At 40.2% G+C, this 15,475-nt stretch overlaps 1 protein-coding gene across 1 annotated transcript in view; it reads right to left on the bottom strand.

Moving 5' to 3' along the window:
* Nucleotides 1-15,475, bottom strand: part of MAP3K4 (mitogen-activated protein kinase kinase kinase 4) — a 125,665-nt gene that overhangs the window by 7,180 nt on the left and 103,010 nt on the right. The window contains 8 exon segments of the mRNA XM_053591437.1: nt 676-835; nt 1,677-1,793; nt 3,000-3,070; nt 4,005-4,196; nt 8,004-8,084; nt 8,703-8,803; nt 12,183-12,320; nt 13,081-13,177. Coding sequence (XP_053447412.1) covers nt 676-835; nt 1,677-1,793; nt 3,000-3,070; nt 4,005-4,196; nt 8,004-8,084; nt 8,703-8,803; nt 12,183-12,320; nt 13,081-13,177 — 957 coding nt within the window.

The following is a 15,475-nucleotide window of genomic DNA, read 5'->3' as shown; positions in this document are numbered from 1 at the left end:
GTTAACTGCAGATATATGCAGACTGAAACTCTTCAGTCTAGGGCCAATTAGACACAAAAATACTGCCCCACTTTAGTTATTGCCAAGACTCCCAAATACCAAAGTCCAGGGCACAGTGTGGTTAAGGCCAATGCCACAGTCAACACAGTCACATTCTCTCAACTGAGACAGAAGCACAGTTATTTCCCTCATGCCAGAAGACGAAAGCACTTTTAATGAACCAGCATGACCAAATAACCTCTAGCAAAACTCTAATTTGGAGGTTACTCTACATATAACTTACATAGGCATTTCTGATTTACTGTTCCTTTACATATTCACAACTTTCATATGTAAATAAACAGGAATCTTGACCCAGGACAAAGGTTGTTTTAATCATGGATGTCTAGTAAGTATTCAGGTATACCAGATCAGCTTATAAAAAATGGCAAACCTCACTTCTGGGAAACAGATTTTTCTAAAAACAATGTTAAACTGGGTAGACTTCATTAGATGGTGACGTGACTTCTACATTGTTCCTTAACACAGGATTCTTTACGAAAGCACATTTAAAGTAAAGGTATTTCAATCTAGAAAATCATATGTAGGAGTGGGAACAAGTGTCTTTGGCACGTCTACTACATGCTGGATGCCAGGTGACTCTGGCCCACAGCAGCAAGGCCCCTGTGGGATTACCTTTAATGTCACGGTGAACTATGCCATGCTCGTGGAGGACGTTGATCGCGCAGGTGATCTGCTTGGAGTACAGCCTAATGACGTGCTCCTGCAGGCCCAGCCTCGACACCTCTTCCAGCGTGCCCTCGTCACAGTACTCCATGAAGATGTACATTTCTTCCTGCGGGAGGAATACAATCCGGGGCTGTGCTTACGATTTTCCTTCTGTGTGCACTAAGTGAAAAATCTGAAAAACTTCAAGGGCCACGCCCCCGAGGAGTCTCCTTCCTATGGTACACTAACTAGCCTTGTCATCCTGATACTGTGATACTGAGTGTGTCTTGTAACAGTTGTTTCTAAGTCTTCTACAGAGGTGTCTTCCTGCCTCCTCTGTCTGGAATTACACAGCTTGTTGGGATAAGAACATCTCCAAATCACAGGGCATAAATTTCTACAGTCCCTTGAAATTAAGTCTGCTATATAATCTCAGACAGGGACCAACAGGGCTGTCCCTACGAATATAATTATTAAGTACTGAAACACATCCTTTTCAAAAACGAATTTTTAAAAATGATCAAATCCAACTTCCCCTGGAAGCTGTGCTCTACACCAGTTACCCTTTCCCCCAACGTGTTTCTCTTTAAACACGAGGGGGAAAAATGAGTCTGGGGTCTGAATTTTCCCCATTTCACAAGATTACTCAACAACGGTTAGGCAAGAAAATGGAGAAAACGAGTCACAAGAAGCGGTGGAAGGGGCATTTTAGAAGAAGCTTCTGACTGTCAGGATGGGTTTCAGTGCTTTACGATGTTGGGTTGAGACTACAGTCTACAACTTACATTTTAGGAGGAACTCCTCTAGTTTCAGAGAGAAGGCAGAAATGATGTAACTCATGGAGATTTCCTGAGAATTAGGCAAAGTTACTGTGCTCTGAAATGAGAAGACCTGTGATGTAGAACAGGACTCCAGTCTGTGCCCTTACTGATTCCTCACACAAAGCAATGTCATGAGAGTCGGCTTACTCTGTGCAGCTCCACACCAAAATACCGAACCAGATTGGGGTGTTTGATGCCTTCAAATATCTTCAATTCATCTGCAGTTTCCTTGATAGTCTTATGGTCATTAGGTTGAAATCGAATCTGAAAAAGGAAATTTGCTGGTTACTGTTAGTGCTATAACAAATGACCACCGGAAGCCCTCTGACGTTTTCACATCCAAACCCACAGGACTGTGTTCAGTCTGTTTGTGACCTGACTTCCAGATTTTCTTACCTTTGTTGTTCCTTATGAATTAAACAAGCTTGCTTTTGAGTATGTGATGAGATGGCAACTAATGAGGCCACTGTCACAACTGCAGACTGAATTACCACAAACTTGACGCATTCAGGGAGCAGTCCCGGTGTGAGGGTTCAGGGCAAGATAAAAAGATACAGTCCTGCCCTGAACAAGTTTACAACCTTTTTCAATTCCACGCGTAAGTGACATCATGTGGTAATTCACTGTCTGTACCTGGCTTATTTCACATAGTGTCTGCCAGGTTCACCCATGTGTTGTCACAAAGGTGACTACAGTTAATAATATGTATTTCAAAACTGCTGAGAGCAAATTTCACATGTCTCACCACAAAGAAAAAACTGGTAAGTGAGGTGATGAATATATTAGCTTGATTCAGCCATTCCACATTCTATATAGATATGTATCAAGACATCATATTGTATCCCATAAATACATACATTTATGTGCCAAGTAATAAAAAAAAAGAAGAAAAGCTGGCAACCAAGCTGGAGGAAGATGGGAAGGAGGCAGAGCAAGTGCCACACACAGCAGAGGTGTGCGGGGAGGGAGCGCTCCCGGGGGGAGGGCGGCTGCCCGGGACACCTTGCACCCCTCCTCCCCTTCCAAGTCACACTGGACAATAACAAACCTTGTTTCCTAGTATGTGCCCATCTCTTCCCCACTCCCCATCCAGCTGATAAATGTTACTTATTTTTAAAGCTTATCACCAGTGTTATCTTCTCCCTCCAAAATACCCTCTATAAGATGTTACTATAACTACCCTCCTCTAAGCCTCCCTCAAACTTCATTTCTGCCCCCCTCTGTACAGCACTTCTGATGCCTACCCTATATTGTGTTAGGATTATTTGCGTTATCATTGCCCTCACTCAAATCATAAACAGCTTCACTGTCCATAAATGTTACCTAAGTACATCTGCCTGGTTGGTCCTGACTATCTAAATGCTAAAACAGCAGGACTCAGGCCTAGACAACTGAATACAGATGCCCTATGCACAAAGAAATGAATAATCACCAGTGTCTCTACGGGGCGCCCGTGTGCAGATGACTCACCTCCTTCATGGCCATCAGCTCCCCGGTGTCCACGCTGATGCAGGTGTAGACCTTCCCGTACTGGCCCTCTCCTGTGAACGACAGGAGCAGGCTCCTCCTTCAGTCACCACAGGCAGGTAGTGTTAAGTCATTTGAACTTCAAATAATATTGTCTGATTATTCTGGATGCACATTCATATGTGTTTACTACAGCTTACTGCTCTAAGACTCAAAATGGTTCTGAATGTTTCCTAATAAAACTAAAGTTAAGGAATCTTCTCAATACATCTTATCTATAATTATCTTTAAATAGAGTAGAATTGACTTAGGCAAATGCCTAGAGAGGCACAAAGATGACCAATAATCAGCCCTGGTGCACACTTCTGTGCCCTCCTGCCCCTCAAGGAGGGACCAGTTGGGGGCAGAAGGAGGTGGCAGGAGTGAGCCTGGCCACCATCTGTGCTCTCAGGCATGTCCTGGAGGCCGTGGGAGCAGACATTCTCCTGGCAGACCTTCTGCGACATTAACCCAAGGGACATATAGCTGAACAAAATAGATAACAACAATTAATATAACTTATAAAGTACTTGAGGCTAACAGAGCCCTAGGCTTCTTCCCTCACATAATCCACCCTAGTTATGTCACAAGGAACAGTTTTACCTGGAAATTAATTAGTTAAAAAATTTTTAATGCTCTTGTAGGAAGTAAAAAGAATACAGACTAGAACAAATGGATACATTTCAGTATTTCTTTACTGGCAGCTTCTAGAGTCCCAAAGCAAAATGATCCAATTTAATGAACTATTTTAAAATCTCTTTCTAAAATCTCGCTTTGTATCGCTCTTAGAATATGTTTTACAAATTAAACAACAAAAAACCCTAGACCTTCCTCTGCAAAAAGATACAATGTATATTTGCCTTGTCTATAAAAAAGACAAGCAACAACATAGGATTTAACCTAGAAAAGTGTAACTATTGCTATTTCTACCAGAGACAATCTTCACACTGTGTTTCTTAGTTTCCTTACCAATTTTGTTTCCTCTTTGCCACTTGAAGGTCACCTTCCTCAAACCAACATGCATAACGTTATCATAGGACTTAGGAGTATCACAAACTTGACCAATGATATTCTTTCTCCTCATTTCTCGATACCTCTTTTCTTCAAACAATCGGACTGACTTCTGGATAGCTTCAATGGGTCCTTGCTTAGAAGCAGAATCTGCAAAGAGAACAGCAAACTCAGTCCAATCACTGTTATCAGGTCAATGTTCCAACATGTAATAAGAAAAACAAGGCAATATACCAGGGTGGTAAAAATAAAAACAAATAAATAAAAAAAAACAAAAAACAGGGCAATATGGCCAGGTGTGGGAGCTCAACCCATAACCATAGTACTCTGGGAGGCCAACGCAGGAGGATCACTTGAGATAAGGAGTTTGAGACCAGACCCCATCTCTACTAAAAACAGAAAAATTAGCCAGTTGTTATGGGCAGGCGCCTGAAGTCCCAGCTACTCAAGAGGCTGAGGCAGGAGGATCACTTGAGCCCAGGAGTTTGAGGTTGCTGTGAGCTACGATGTCACAGCAATTTAGCCTAGGCAAAAGACTGAGACTCTGTCTCCCAATAAAACAAAACAAACAAAAAAATGCAGAGCATTATACATTCGTACTCCATTATAGCAAGGCTTATCACCATATATTGAGATAAAGAGCAGATGAATTAAAGTCCTTTAAAATCTAATAATTCCAGAACACATGAAATATGAGCTAGTTGGACAAACGCTATTTCCTCTGGGTTAGACTACTGCAGTTACCTGCCTGCCTGGGGCTCTCCTCTCCAGTCCACTGTTGTTTGCCAGAATGATTAGAACGTAAAATGTGATCACGTTACTTTCCTATATAAATATTTTTTCATGGTTATCCACTACTTATTAACCCCAAACCCAACTCCTTCATATGGGATTCAAGGCTCTGATGAATTTGGATCCAGCTTATCTTTTCCAAGTCTTCACACTAGCCAAACTGAAAGACTCTTAGGAAACATGCTAAACTATTTCTCACTTCCATGACTCTATTCACACTTTTCCCTCTGCCAACAGTATCTTCTTTGTACCACAGTACCTGCTGAGTAAACCCTACTTATACAGCCTGGCCACAACTGCATACCTCTTCTGGGATGCCATCTCAGATGAGGAGGGAATGGCGTTGCCCCTTCTCTGGGAAGAGTGCACAGTAAGCGGCTCTACAATTAGAATGCCTGAGCTACATCCTGGCCTTCCAATTTTCTAGGTGTTTGACAATGGCAAGTTAACTGACGTTTTTTTTTTTTTCTGGATACAGAGTCTTACTTTGTCACCCCCTGGTAGAGCGCAGCAGCAGCATAGCTCACAGCAACCTCAAACTCATGGGTGTAAGAGATCCTCTTGCCTCAGCCTCCCAAGTAGCTGGGACTACAGTTGCCCGCCACAACACCTGGTTATGTTTAGAAATGGGGGTCTCACTCTGGCTTAGGCTGGTCTTGAACTCATGAGCTCAGGCAATCCACCCACCTCGGCCTCCCACAGTGCTAGGATTATAGGCGTGAGCCACCACGCCCCGCCTTAATTGACTTCTTAATATACTAAATACTTAACCAGTAAAATGAAGGTAGTAATACTTAATTCACAGAGCTATTGTAAGGGTTTAATGAAATAATATTTGTAAACCATTTAACTCAGTGCCTGGAACACAAGAACACTCAATAAACATTCGCTATTATTTTTATTCCTCATTTTCCTTTCAGGCTCTACTTCTCTATTTCCCCAAATTATTTTATTATGACTTACAGTAAAAAATACCTTTCATACATATACATATCTAGAATGGCAGTTTCACGAAGCATTATTGCTCTTACTACACGTGATTCTGACACCATCCTACTGTTTTTTTAAAAAGCTGATCACGTTCAGTAAAATTTACAATCCACTAATGAGTCACAAGCTATACCTGGAAAGCCACTGGTTTATGCACATCTCTGGGGCTGCACTTCTCACATTGTATCCTAATTAGCTGCCGAAGAGCCTGAGTTTTCTGGCAGACAAAGAGATCCTTGAAAACTGGGATGGCTATAAGGTTAATCTGAGAGGAGAAATTCCCAAAGATTTATAATGGTCTAATTACAATTTCTTATATAATTGTGTCTTTAAAACATGGATTGTTGTTTGTTTCTTTTACCTCAGTATAAGACACAGCAAATCTACCTAGCACAGACAAGATATTAACAGCTGTCCATTGCCAAATACCAGAGCCACCATGGTTGACACGTCCCTGTGACCACCTCCTTAAGCTGATCTAATCTTCATAGACTGGACATGTACCACATGTCCTCAACAGAAGTTCCTTACTTTGATCACCTCCACATGTTGACCAGTTTTTAACAGTCCCTTGAGTGGTCACCTTACACAGGTTCTGCTTTATTTCTGGGAAAGACTTTTTTCCCAAACACAATTTCTCAAGATTTCTCAGTTTTCAATGTCAACTGTAACTTCCCAAGAGGAACTCAGTTCTGAGTAGTTCCCAAGTTCACTTGACCAACAAGTATGGTAGACCCACTGTAAGCTGACCACCCAAGAGACTGTAACAAGCCGGCCAACACACAGAGTGGGTCAACCTAAGGATCTAGGCCTACTGCACCGACCTGTACACATGGTGCGTGTGCGGTCTGTGAAAGTTAAGTCAGCTGAAGGAGGGGTCAGTGTAGGGAGGGGGCAACCACGGAGGTTCTGCAGAGTTTGTTTTGAAAAGCATGACAAAGACCTGAGATCTGGGCAGCGGCCACAACTCCCCTGACACACATCTTGTCTGTCACCACGTTTGGCCACTGTTACAACAAATTGTTTCTTATTGCCATTCCCTTTTTAAACTGCCACTTCAGTCCAGTATCTTATTATTTACACTGAAGTTTACTGCAATGGTGTTCTAACTCATTTTCCTATTTCCTCCCCAGTTGCTGGTCAGTGGATCTACCTCACAGTGTCTTAAATCTCTACCCTCCTGCTTCCCACGTGCACCAGGTGCTCAAAAGCCTTGGGTCTGCCAACCACCTTTAGGTGAGGCCTTAATTATTTAACCAGTCACTGAAGGCTGTCCACTCCCCCTGCAATTCCACCCGCACTTATATCCACCCCAGCCAATCTAGTGCTGCTGGTCTATTCGGTAATCAGTAGGCCTCCAGGTATGTTTCTTCCCTTATGTTTCTTTTGGCCTGCTGCAAACCTGTCTTCCCTTCAAAGGCCAGCTCAGCCTCCTCCCTCCACGAAATCCTTCCAGATTGCTCTGGGCCCTGTGGGACAAATACTCTTCTGCTCAGTCGCACACAGCTCACAGGGTGCTGCAGCAGGGAGAGCACTGCACTCGGGGACAAACGTGCCTTCCATCCCCAACCCGGCACTGGTTACTTCGACCACATTAGCTTTGACCACATCAGAAACTGCTTTATCATTTATGAAAAGACAGCAAGATCTATTCTGCCTGCTGCTCAAAACTGTCGTGACAAAAAAATACACGAAACATTTTGTAGATCATGACGTGCTAGAACAGTAATTTTCCTGCTACTTATTCTTTTGATTAGTATTGATCAATTCCCTACCTCATAAGTTCTTTCCCCCAATTTCTTAGTATAAAAAATGAACAGTTACTTATTTCACAAATATTTATTATACTCCAAATAATCATGCTGAGCTACTTTAAGACTACGGAGATGAGTGAAGACATATTCTGGACCCAAAGAAGCTTGTAATTTATTTATTTTTCTTTTTTTTATTAAATCATAGCTGTGTACATTAATGCAATTATGGGGTACAATGTGCTGGTTTTATATACAATTTGCTAAAAGAAAGAAAATATACACAAAAAGTAATGTTAGAGATATAAAAGAGATCACCAAACAGTAATGCAGAAGAGCTAATAAGTCAGAAGCTAAAGCAAATTTTAACTGAAACTGCCCACGTCACACATAAACATTCTGAACTCAACATTCTCTGTCTTACCTTTCGTCTGGCTGATAAGTGTCCGAAGTTCCCAACTTCTTCGTGTTGATCCACCTGAATCACCTCTTGGATATGCTGGTTCTGCAAGAAGTACGTTTTTATACAAATTAAGATTTATGAAATAAATATGCTTGCAAACAAAACCTAAAATGGTGAACGGCAGTGGTTCCCATCAACCTGTCCTTTCTGATGACTGTTTCTAGTGTATCTGACGTAGATGTGAGAAACCATCTCCATAACCACTTCTAGAAAGCTGCACCAAACCAAGAAGTTGTTAATGGGGTTACAGGATTTTAACTGTATTTTAACTCCACAAGTAACAAACAGTAGAATACTGCACAGAGATGGGATTCCTTGGGGACCCCACTCAAGAGGGTGACTTCAGGGACACGCTCTTGAGCATTTTAACATGCACAGTGCATTTTGTACTTTTAGAGTGAATAAAAGTATTCGATAATGGAAATATCAAGAGTAACTTTTTGATTACTAGAAAATACAAATAAAGCTAAAAAGGCATCTATAATTAAAAAGCCAGTATGCTTAGCATTAAACTTCACATAAAGCTCTGTTGCTTCTTATCTTCATTCCTCTGGAAAGGAATAAATAAAGGAATCATAAAGGAACCCTCGTAATGGTGTTAACCACAGAAACTGGTGTGCTGAGACAGATGAAGAGCAGCTGACATCTTAAAACACTCACCATCTCGCTCCTCCGTGGGGCTTGAGTGACGACTCAAGGACCTAAACTGCAGTTCAGCAGCTATGGAAGCCAATCGATCATTCTCAGGGACGCTGGAACCCCTGTTTCAACATTTTTAACAATTGAGCTACCAAGCTAATGTAATTAAAAAGACCTGTGAGATTCTTCTAGAGCAGTAATTTTCAAATGGGGGCAATTCTGCTTCCCAGAGAGGCAATGTCCTAACTAGGAAGGTGCTGTTGGCATCTAGTGGGCAGAGGACAGGCAGAGGACAGGCCTCGGCACAGTGAATGAAGAGGGCCGCCGTGAGTGCCTCCTCTGGGGGCTGTGAGACTCTGCAGTCTGGAAGGAGAGCTCCACTTTCATCTCTCCACAGTGACACACGAGACCCGTGCATCTGCCTGCTTCACACCTTACTTTATATTCAACAGTAACAGAAACAAAAACAAAACTATTTATTTGTTATTACATGCATGGAAAGCTCCATAAATTAAGCCCAGGATGAATACAAATATATAAGCCAAATCTGGCTAATAAAGTTACCATCAAATTTTATTTATGTATTTATTTCTATTTAAAGTACTCAAATCACTACATGGTCCAAAAGATTTCAAATCTCTTAATAAGAAAATGGAAGAGAATCCCTAATGATTTCTCAAGCAATAGCCAAGCAAAAGTGCAAAAGAGCAAGAAGCTTAATACATTACAGGGCAAAGTTAATTAGCTGCTTTTCCAGAATTAAGTTAAATGTTTAGCAACCAGAAAGAGCCCATAAAGAGTAAAAACTAAAATTAAATATGTGTTAATACTGTAATTCAAATAATTAAAGAACCCAAAAATAAACATGGCGTTAGCTCACTGAAGTCACTTAGTGTGCATTTTCAGGTGGAGGAGATGGCGTATGGAAGCATTTGTGCTCTTTCCAGTATACGTGGACTCGGCTGACGGCAGCAGGATCTACTGCGTACATGTTCACATAGATAAAATATGCAATTGGTTTTAATTTCCCTAAACTTTCATCATAAAGTGCTAATATAGTACTTAAGTCTGAAATGAGGGGGGACATTCTGCCGATACACAGTTCATCAAAAAGCTGGCCCTATTTCATAGAAAAACTACTGCTGTTGAAGTAAAGAAACATGTTCCATTCCTAAGCAGTGCCAGAGATGGAAGAACCATGGAGAAGTCCCTTAACCCTTCTATTTTCCTGATTTCCCAGAGGAGAAATCAGCCAATTATATGTCCCTTGGAGATTCTTTGTAAGAGTAAAAAAGCAAGGACGTATACTTGTGAAGCGGTATACTGGTGAACGCTTAACTGGTTGGGGGTGGGATGTGAGGGGTAGGTCATAGACTTTACCAATCTCCACGGTCAAAAAACTGGCTTGCAAGATTTCTGAAAAATTGATAATCAGCTCTTTTGAGTTAGCAGGAGCCAGCTCCAGCAAGCACACAATTACAAACATGGTCTTACAAACAATGGTGAGATCATTCAAGCCCAGAATAGGTATTTCCTAGGGCAAATAAAATAAGAAGGGCCAACTGAAACCAAATTTCAGTTAATGTATCTCTAGGACAGGCAAGTCCTGCACATGGCAGCCTGTGGTATCCTTATGGACACAGGACACCAGCACCATCACCCTGCTTGCCCACGGCACATTCCCACAGCCGTGTAGACACCTCGGCCCTTGGGCATACATGGCCTGCCTCTGGAGCAGTGAGCTAAATCCACCTGTGACTCCTGGCCTACACGAGCTTACCGAGTGTGTGCTGAGGCTTGAAATCAAATAGCATGGGCAAGTCCTACACACTGAAGGGGTCTGAGTACCAGCCCCCCACTCAAGTGGCTTTGCTCTTCTCTACCCCCAGCCTGCACACAGTCATAAAGTACAAGTAAACTTGGATTCTCTGTGGAAAAACGGTCTTCAATACACCATACTGTTAATAATTCCTAAACATCAAGGACCGCCCAAATAGGTGCAAATTTAAGAGGAATACTTTATGAAATGCTATTCATAAGTGCCAAAAGAGTGCTCAGGAAAGTCATAAGACAAAATAACATGAAAAAGCCAACTGCAAGTATTGAATTCTTATACTAAAATACACTCAATGTATCACACCATCAACTTACAAACGCCTTACACTATAGTCCATTAACCTTTACAAAAGTGAGAGGTCACTCCCCATTGTCTAATTCCAGAGTGAGCTCGCGTGCAGGTGGACACAGCAGGCACGAAAGCCAGGAGTCAGAGTGCAGTCAGTGTTCTCAGCTGTGAGTGTTAGGCAAACCACTTCCCCTCAGTCTTTATTGCAAGTATAAAAAACACAGTTTCACTAGCGCCTACAGGGATATGAAAGCATAAGTGAAAATTTTCTCCATCAATGCTCAAAACATAAAGAGGGCAAACAGAAATTTGTTCAATATTGTTAATTTGTTTTAGTTGACTGCTTAAGCTGTCAAATACTTTGATATTTTTAGGTTATAGGCATTCATCACTAAAAATTAGGAACATTAATTATTTTAACATGTGAGAAGACTGCAAATGTTTGTAGGAATTTTAGGCTGTTACAAGTTAGTCTAAAAACATTTTGGTCCCTTTTAAAATCTAAAGATCAATGCCATCTTCCTGCCAACTACTACACTAATATTTTCTCCTAAGAACTGAACCACAATTTTATCTTTTTTGATCAGATCACCCCCAACACAAATAGTCTTGACCATATCAACCTTCTAACCTTCTTATGGGAAGATGAGAATACTGACCATGTTTTTTCTACTCAGATACAAGATGAAATTGAGTGAGACCAAAAGTTCTTTCTCCATTATATGAGAACTTGATGAAATGCTCTGCCAGAAACCAACCAGAACTGAAAAAACTACAAGACTCTCCTTACTTAAACAAAAGACTTAATGTAAGAGACATAAATTTTTCTGGAGCTTACCAAATGTCTGACAGTTCTCTCTATGACCTATTCTTCATGACACAAAAATCCCATGAATTCATTTTTTCACTCTCAGAAACTATTTCTAATCAACAATTATTCAAAATTAGGAAATCTGGTTAGAAAACGGATCTTCCTAAAAAAAGAAAAAATCATCAACTAATGTTATTAACTAGACACCATCTTTTTGGCTCCGTTAGCCAAAATTCTCATGTCCCCTTCTATTGTGGGCCAGGCTCTTTCCTCTGAAATTCTCTCCGTAGAGTTATCAACAGCAAAGGCTCTAGTCATCTTGGTGTTATCTAGTGTTATCTAGTCATAACAGCTCCACGGAAATATTAACATCAGGCAAATGTTTGTGCTCCTCACTGACAGAGCCCTGGGGCTGTGATAACCCACGGACGGCCCTGAGCACCACTCAGACCCCACAAGAAAGAGGCCCACTTGCACCCTGAGACACACCCCAAGGCTTAGGTCACTGTGGAAGAGCACATGAGGAGAGAGAGGCAGGGGACTGACACTGATGGAGTGAGACTACCTGGTATCATGGGCGCTGCTGATGGGTTTGGGCGGCGCAGAGTCACTGCCGGAGGTGCCGGGGCGACCGGTGGCGGCAGCAGCAGTAGCAGCAGCAGGGCCACTGTGGCTACGCGCATCCGAGGGCACGCTCCGGGTGCTAAGGGGAGGAGAAAATGGCACGGACTTGCAATTAAAAATAAAATATGGCAAGAAAGGGAAAAATACTTAAAAATATAAACATAAATTGTTCTTTGAGATTCAAAGTTAAGTGTAAAAAAGAAAAATCTAATTTCAAAGCTTTTAAAAAAATTAATTCTGGTCCTTACCTAGCAAATACTAGTAAATAAAATTAACTTTTAAAAAAGTGATTATACAGTGGAGAGAGGATGCTATCTCAAGATGCAGAAACGCCACCACATTCAAAGGAATTATTGTGAACATAGTACAGCTTCTGAACTCACGTTCGTGTTGATGTTGCTCATAATTATATACAAACATGAAAGTCCAGACTGGAAAGGTCATTCCAATTTACCTCCACTTCTAAAATAATATTTTGCATTGTTTTTAAGATGTTTATTATGTTATGCACAAATCTGTTTTCCTAATGTAAGTTTTCCAAGAAAGAAAAGGAAAGAAGTACTCCAAAACTGGCAAGCATTTAGTAGCTGGAGGTATAAATAAGCTAAGAAATGAAGTTATCTTGAAAGGAAGATACAGGTCTGCTTTAATTTTGCATGTCTTTTTCTTTTGCAACTAAAGCATCAAGATAACACAGATAAGAGCTTTTAAAAGTGTTACGAACAAGAACAGAGCAAAAACATTTAGCTCTCAGAGCAAGCCCTCAGTAGGTCTGAGAGGAAGAGCACACACACCAAAGAAGACGCCAGGAAGCAAACATCCAGATGAGGACCAAGTACCTGAACCCTTCTGGAGCTGGAATGATTAGATGTGGGTTAGGAGGGTCGCTGTGGCATCGAGGCACCTTCACAGGACGGGGGCTGTTCCGATGAATGGCTACCAGTGAAAATGGCAACAAATGCAACTTGTTAAGTTGGTCCAGAGAAAATCATCAAACCAAGCTATTAAATATAAATGGACGATCACTAGATTTTGCCAGGGATCGAAATAAATCTATTTATGTAAAAAATCAGATGTTATATATAAATATCATGGGAAATATCACTTTTTAAAGTTAATAAAGCTATATTACCCATTCAAACTTTCCCCATCAAAAACATTTTTAAAATCCTGGAGAGAAATGTGCATAACGTATGCTAAATAAATGATTTAACCAATTATAGAGATAAATGAAATATGCTTATTTGGCATATCCCTAATAAAAAGGAATTCTTCATGTTATCTATACTTCAAAAAGATTTTAAGTGATGCTACTGACAGATTCTATTGGGGGTCACTGTAACTTTCCTGAGTATATAGAGTTTTATTTAATTCCTTTAAACCAAATCAGGTGAAGGGAACATATTTATTCAGGTTATTTTTCGTTTCGAAGTATATCTTCTTCTCTTTTTCTTTTAAATATCCTAGTAGAAGGTAAATACGGATAAAATTTTAAATGAAATTAAATTTAAATTTAGATAAATTTAAAATAATAATTTAAATTTACCTATCTTACCTATTTACAAAAATGCTGATAATACTACTTTCCCAATAACTAAATATAAATAATAATAGATGCTACATTTTGCATATTTCTCCCTAACATGATTTCTTCTCTTAGTTTAATTATCTGTTTTACTTTTTTTTTTTTTTTGAGACAGAGCACAGCTCACAGCAGCCTCCAACTCCTGGGCATACGCGATTCTCTTCCCTCAGCCTCCCAAGTAGCTGGGACCACAGGTGCCCACCACAACGCCCGGCTATTTTTGGTGGCAGTTGTTATTGTTGTTTGGCAGGTCCGGGCTAGATTCTAACCCACCAGTTCTGGTGTATGTGGCTGGCACCTTAGCGGCTTGAGCTATAGGCACCAAGCCTTTCTGTTTTACTTTTAACAACCTTCTTAGTTTTTTCAAATGCCATATTTTCATTTCATGGCAATAATTTCAGCCTATATGTGTTTTATCCTAAATGGAATCCTCTTTCTTCATGGTTTTGTTTCCTATTAATAATAATAATGTACATGAGAGACAGAGGTACCCAAGATGGAGATATATGAAGTTCCCTTGCAAAATTTACAAACAAAAATAAACGTCTTGCTATCAAAAAAATTCAGGCCAACTATCTCTTCGGTCATTATTTCAGCCATTACAATGCCAAATGGAAGTTTTCAATAGTAACAAAAGTAAAAAGAAAAAGAAAACCAAACTGATTAGGTAAGGATGATGTCTTTAACTCAACAAAGTTAGTAAGAACTACTGAATCAAAAATTTCTGTAAATTTTCCCATGAAGGTATAAAAACGTTATGTTTAATAAGAAAGTACACACACAAGTTTAATATTCTTCATGTACGCAAGAAAACATTTCTTTCAATGTCTATTTAACATTGCAAAACTGTGATACTTTATTAGGGAAGAAAATTCAAATAGACAATAAGATGTTCAAATTTCACTATTGATAAACATAGAGATGTTTTTCATGGCATAAAAAAAAAAAACAAAATCCCATCAAAAACTAACACATCCATGATAGCCACAATGTGACCAATGAAAAGAATGACTTAGATCTGCACCTGCTGCGTGCAGAGTTCCCCAACTGTCCGAGAAGAAACTAAGAGATTAAAATCCAAATGACCCAATTTTTGTATAGTAAATGGCAGGGGAAAAGTATCAATTCTTTATATGCTACGTGATTAAAATGAGCATAGAGACAAGTGTGATACAATGCACTTGTGTAATTACATGAGTACACAGAAAATACAGAATGTCACCTTCCAGATTGTTACCACTTGTTATGTGCTTAGAGTAGAAAGAAAGGAAAAAAGTAACAGTAACCAAATGACAGCTGATGCCATCTGGTTTTCACTGATGTCTCTGGTAAGAAAACCACCCAAACAAATGATGACCCCTGTTGTGTGCAGAGCACTATAGAGTGTACAAACTATCACCTTATTTACCCTCAGTAGCATCCAATTTCGTGCATTACAAGAGGAGGCTCAATGTTAAATGACCTGACAGTCAAGTGCAGTCAGATTTTCTGACTGTTCAATTCTACCATCTCATAGAGGCTGAGAGGATAGAAGACAAGTTGAGCCTACAGGGCTATTAATTAACTGTCCCACCTACTCAAATGTTACCAGCGATACTTTTAGATTATGGAAGCTTTTTTCTTTTTAGTAATTTCTTCTACATTGAAAA

The sequence above is a fragment of the Nycticebus coucang genome, chromosome 5, assembly GCF_027406575.1.
Source record: "Nycticebus coucang isolate mNycCou1 chromosome 5, mNycCou1.pri, whole genome shotgun sequence".
Classification (NCBI taxonomy): Eukaryota; Metazoa; Chordata; class Mammalia; order Primates; family Lorisidae; genus Nycticebus; species Nycticebus coucang.
This window is presented reverse-complemented; position numbering and strand designations above follow the sequence as displayed.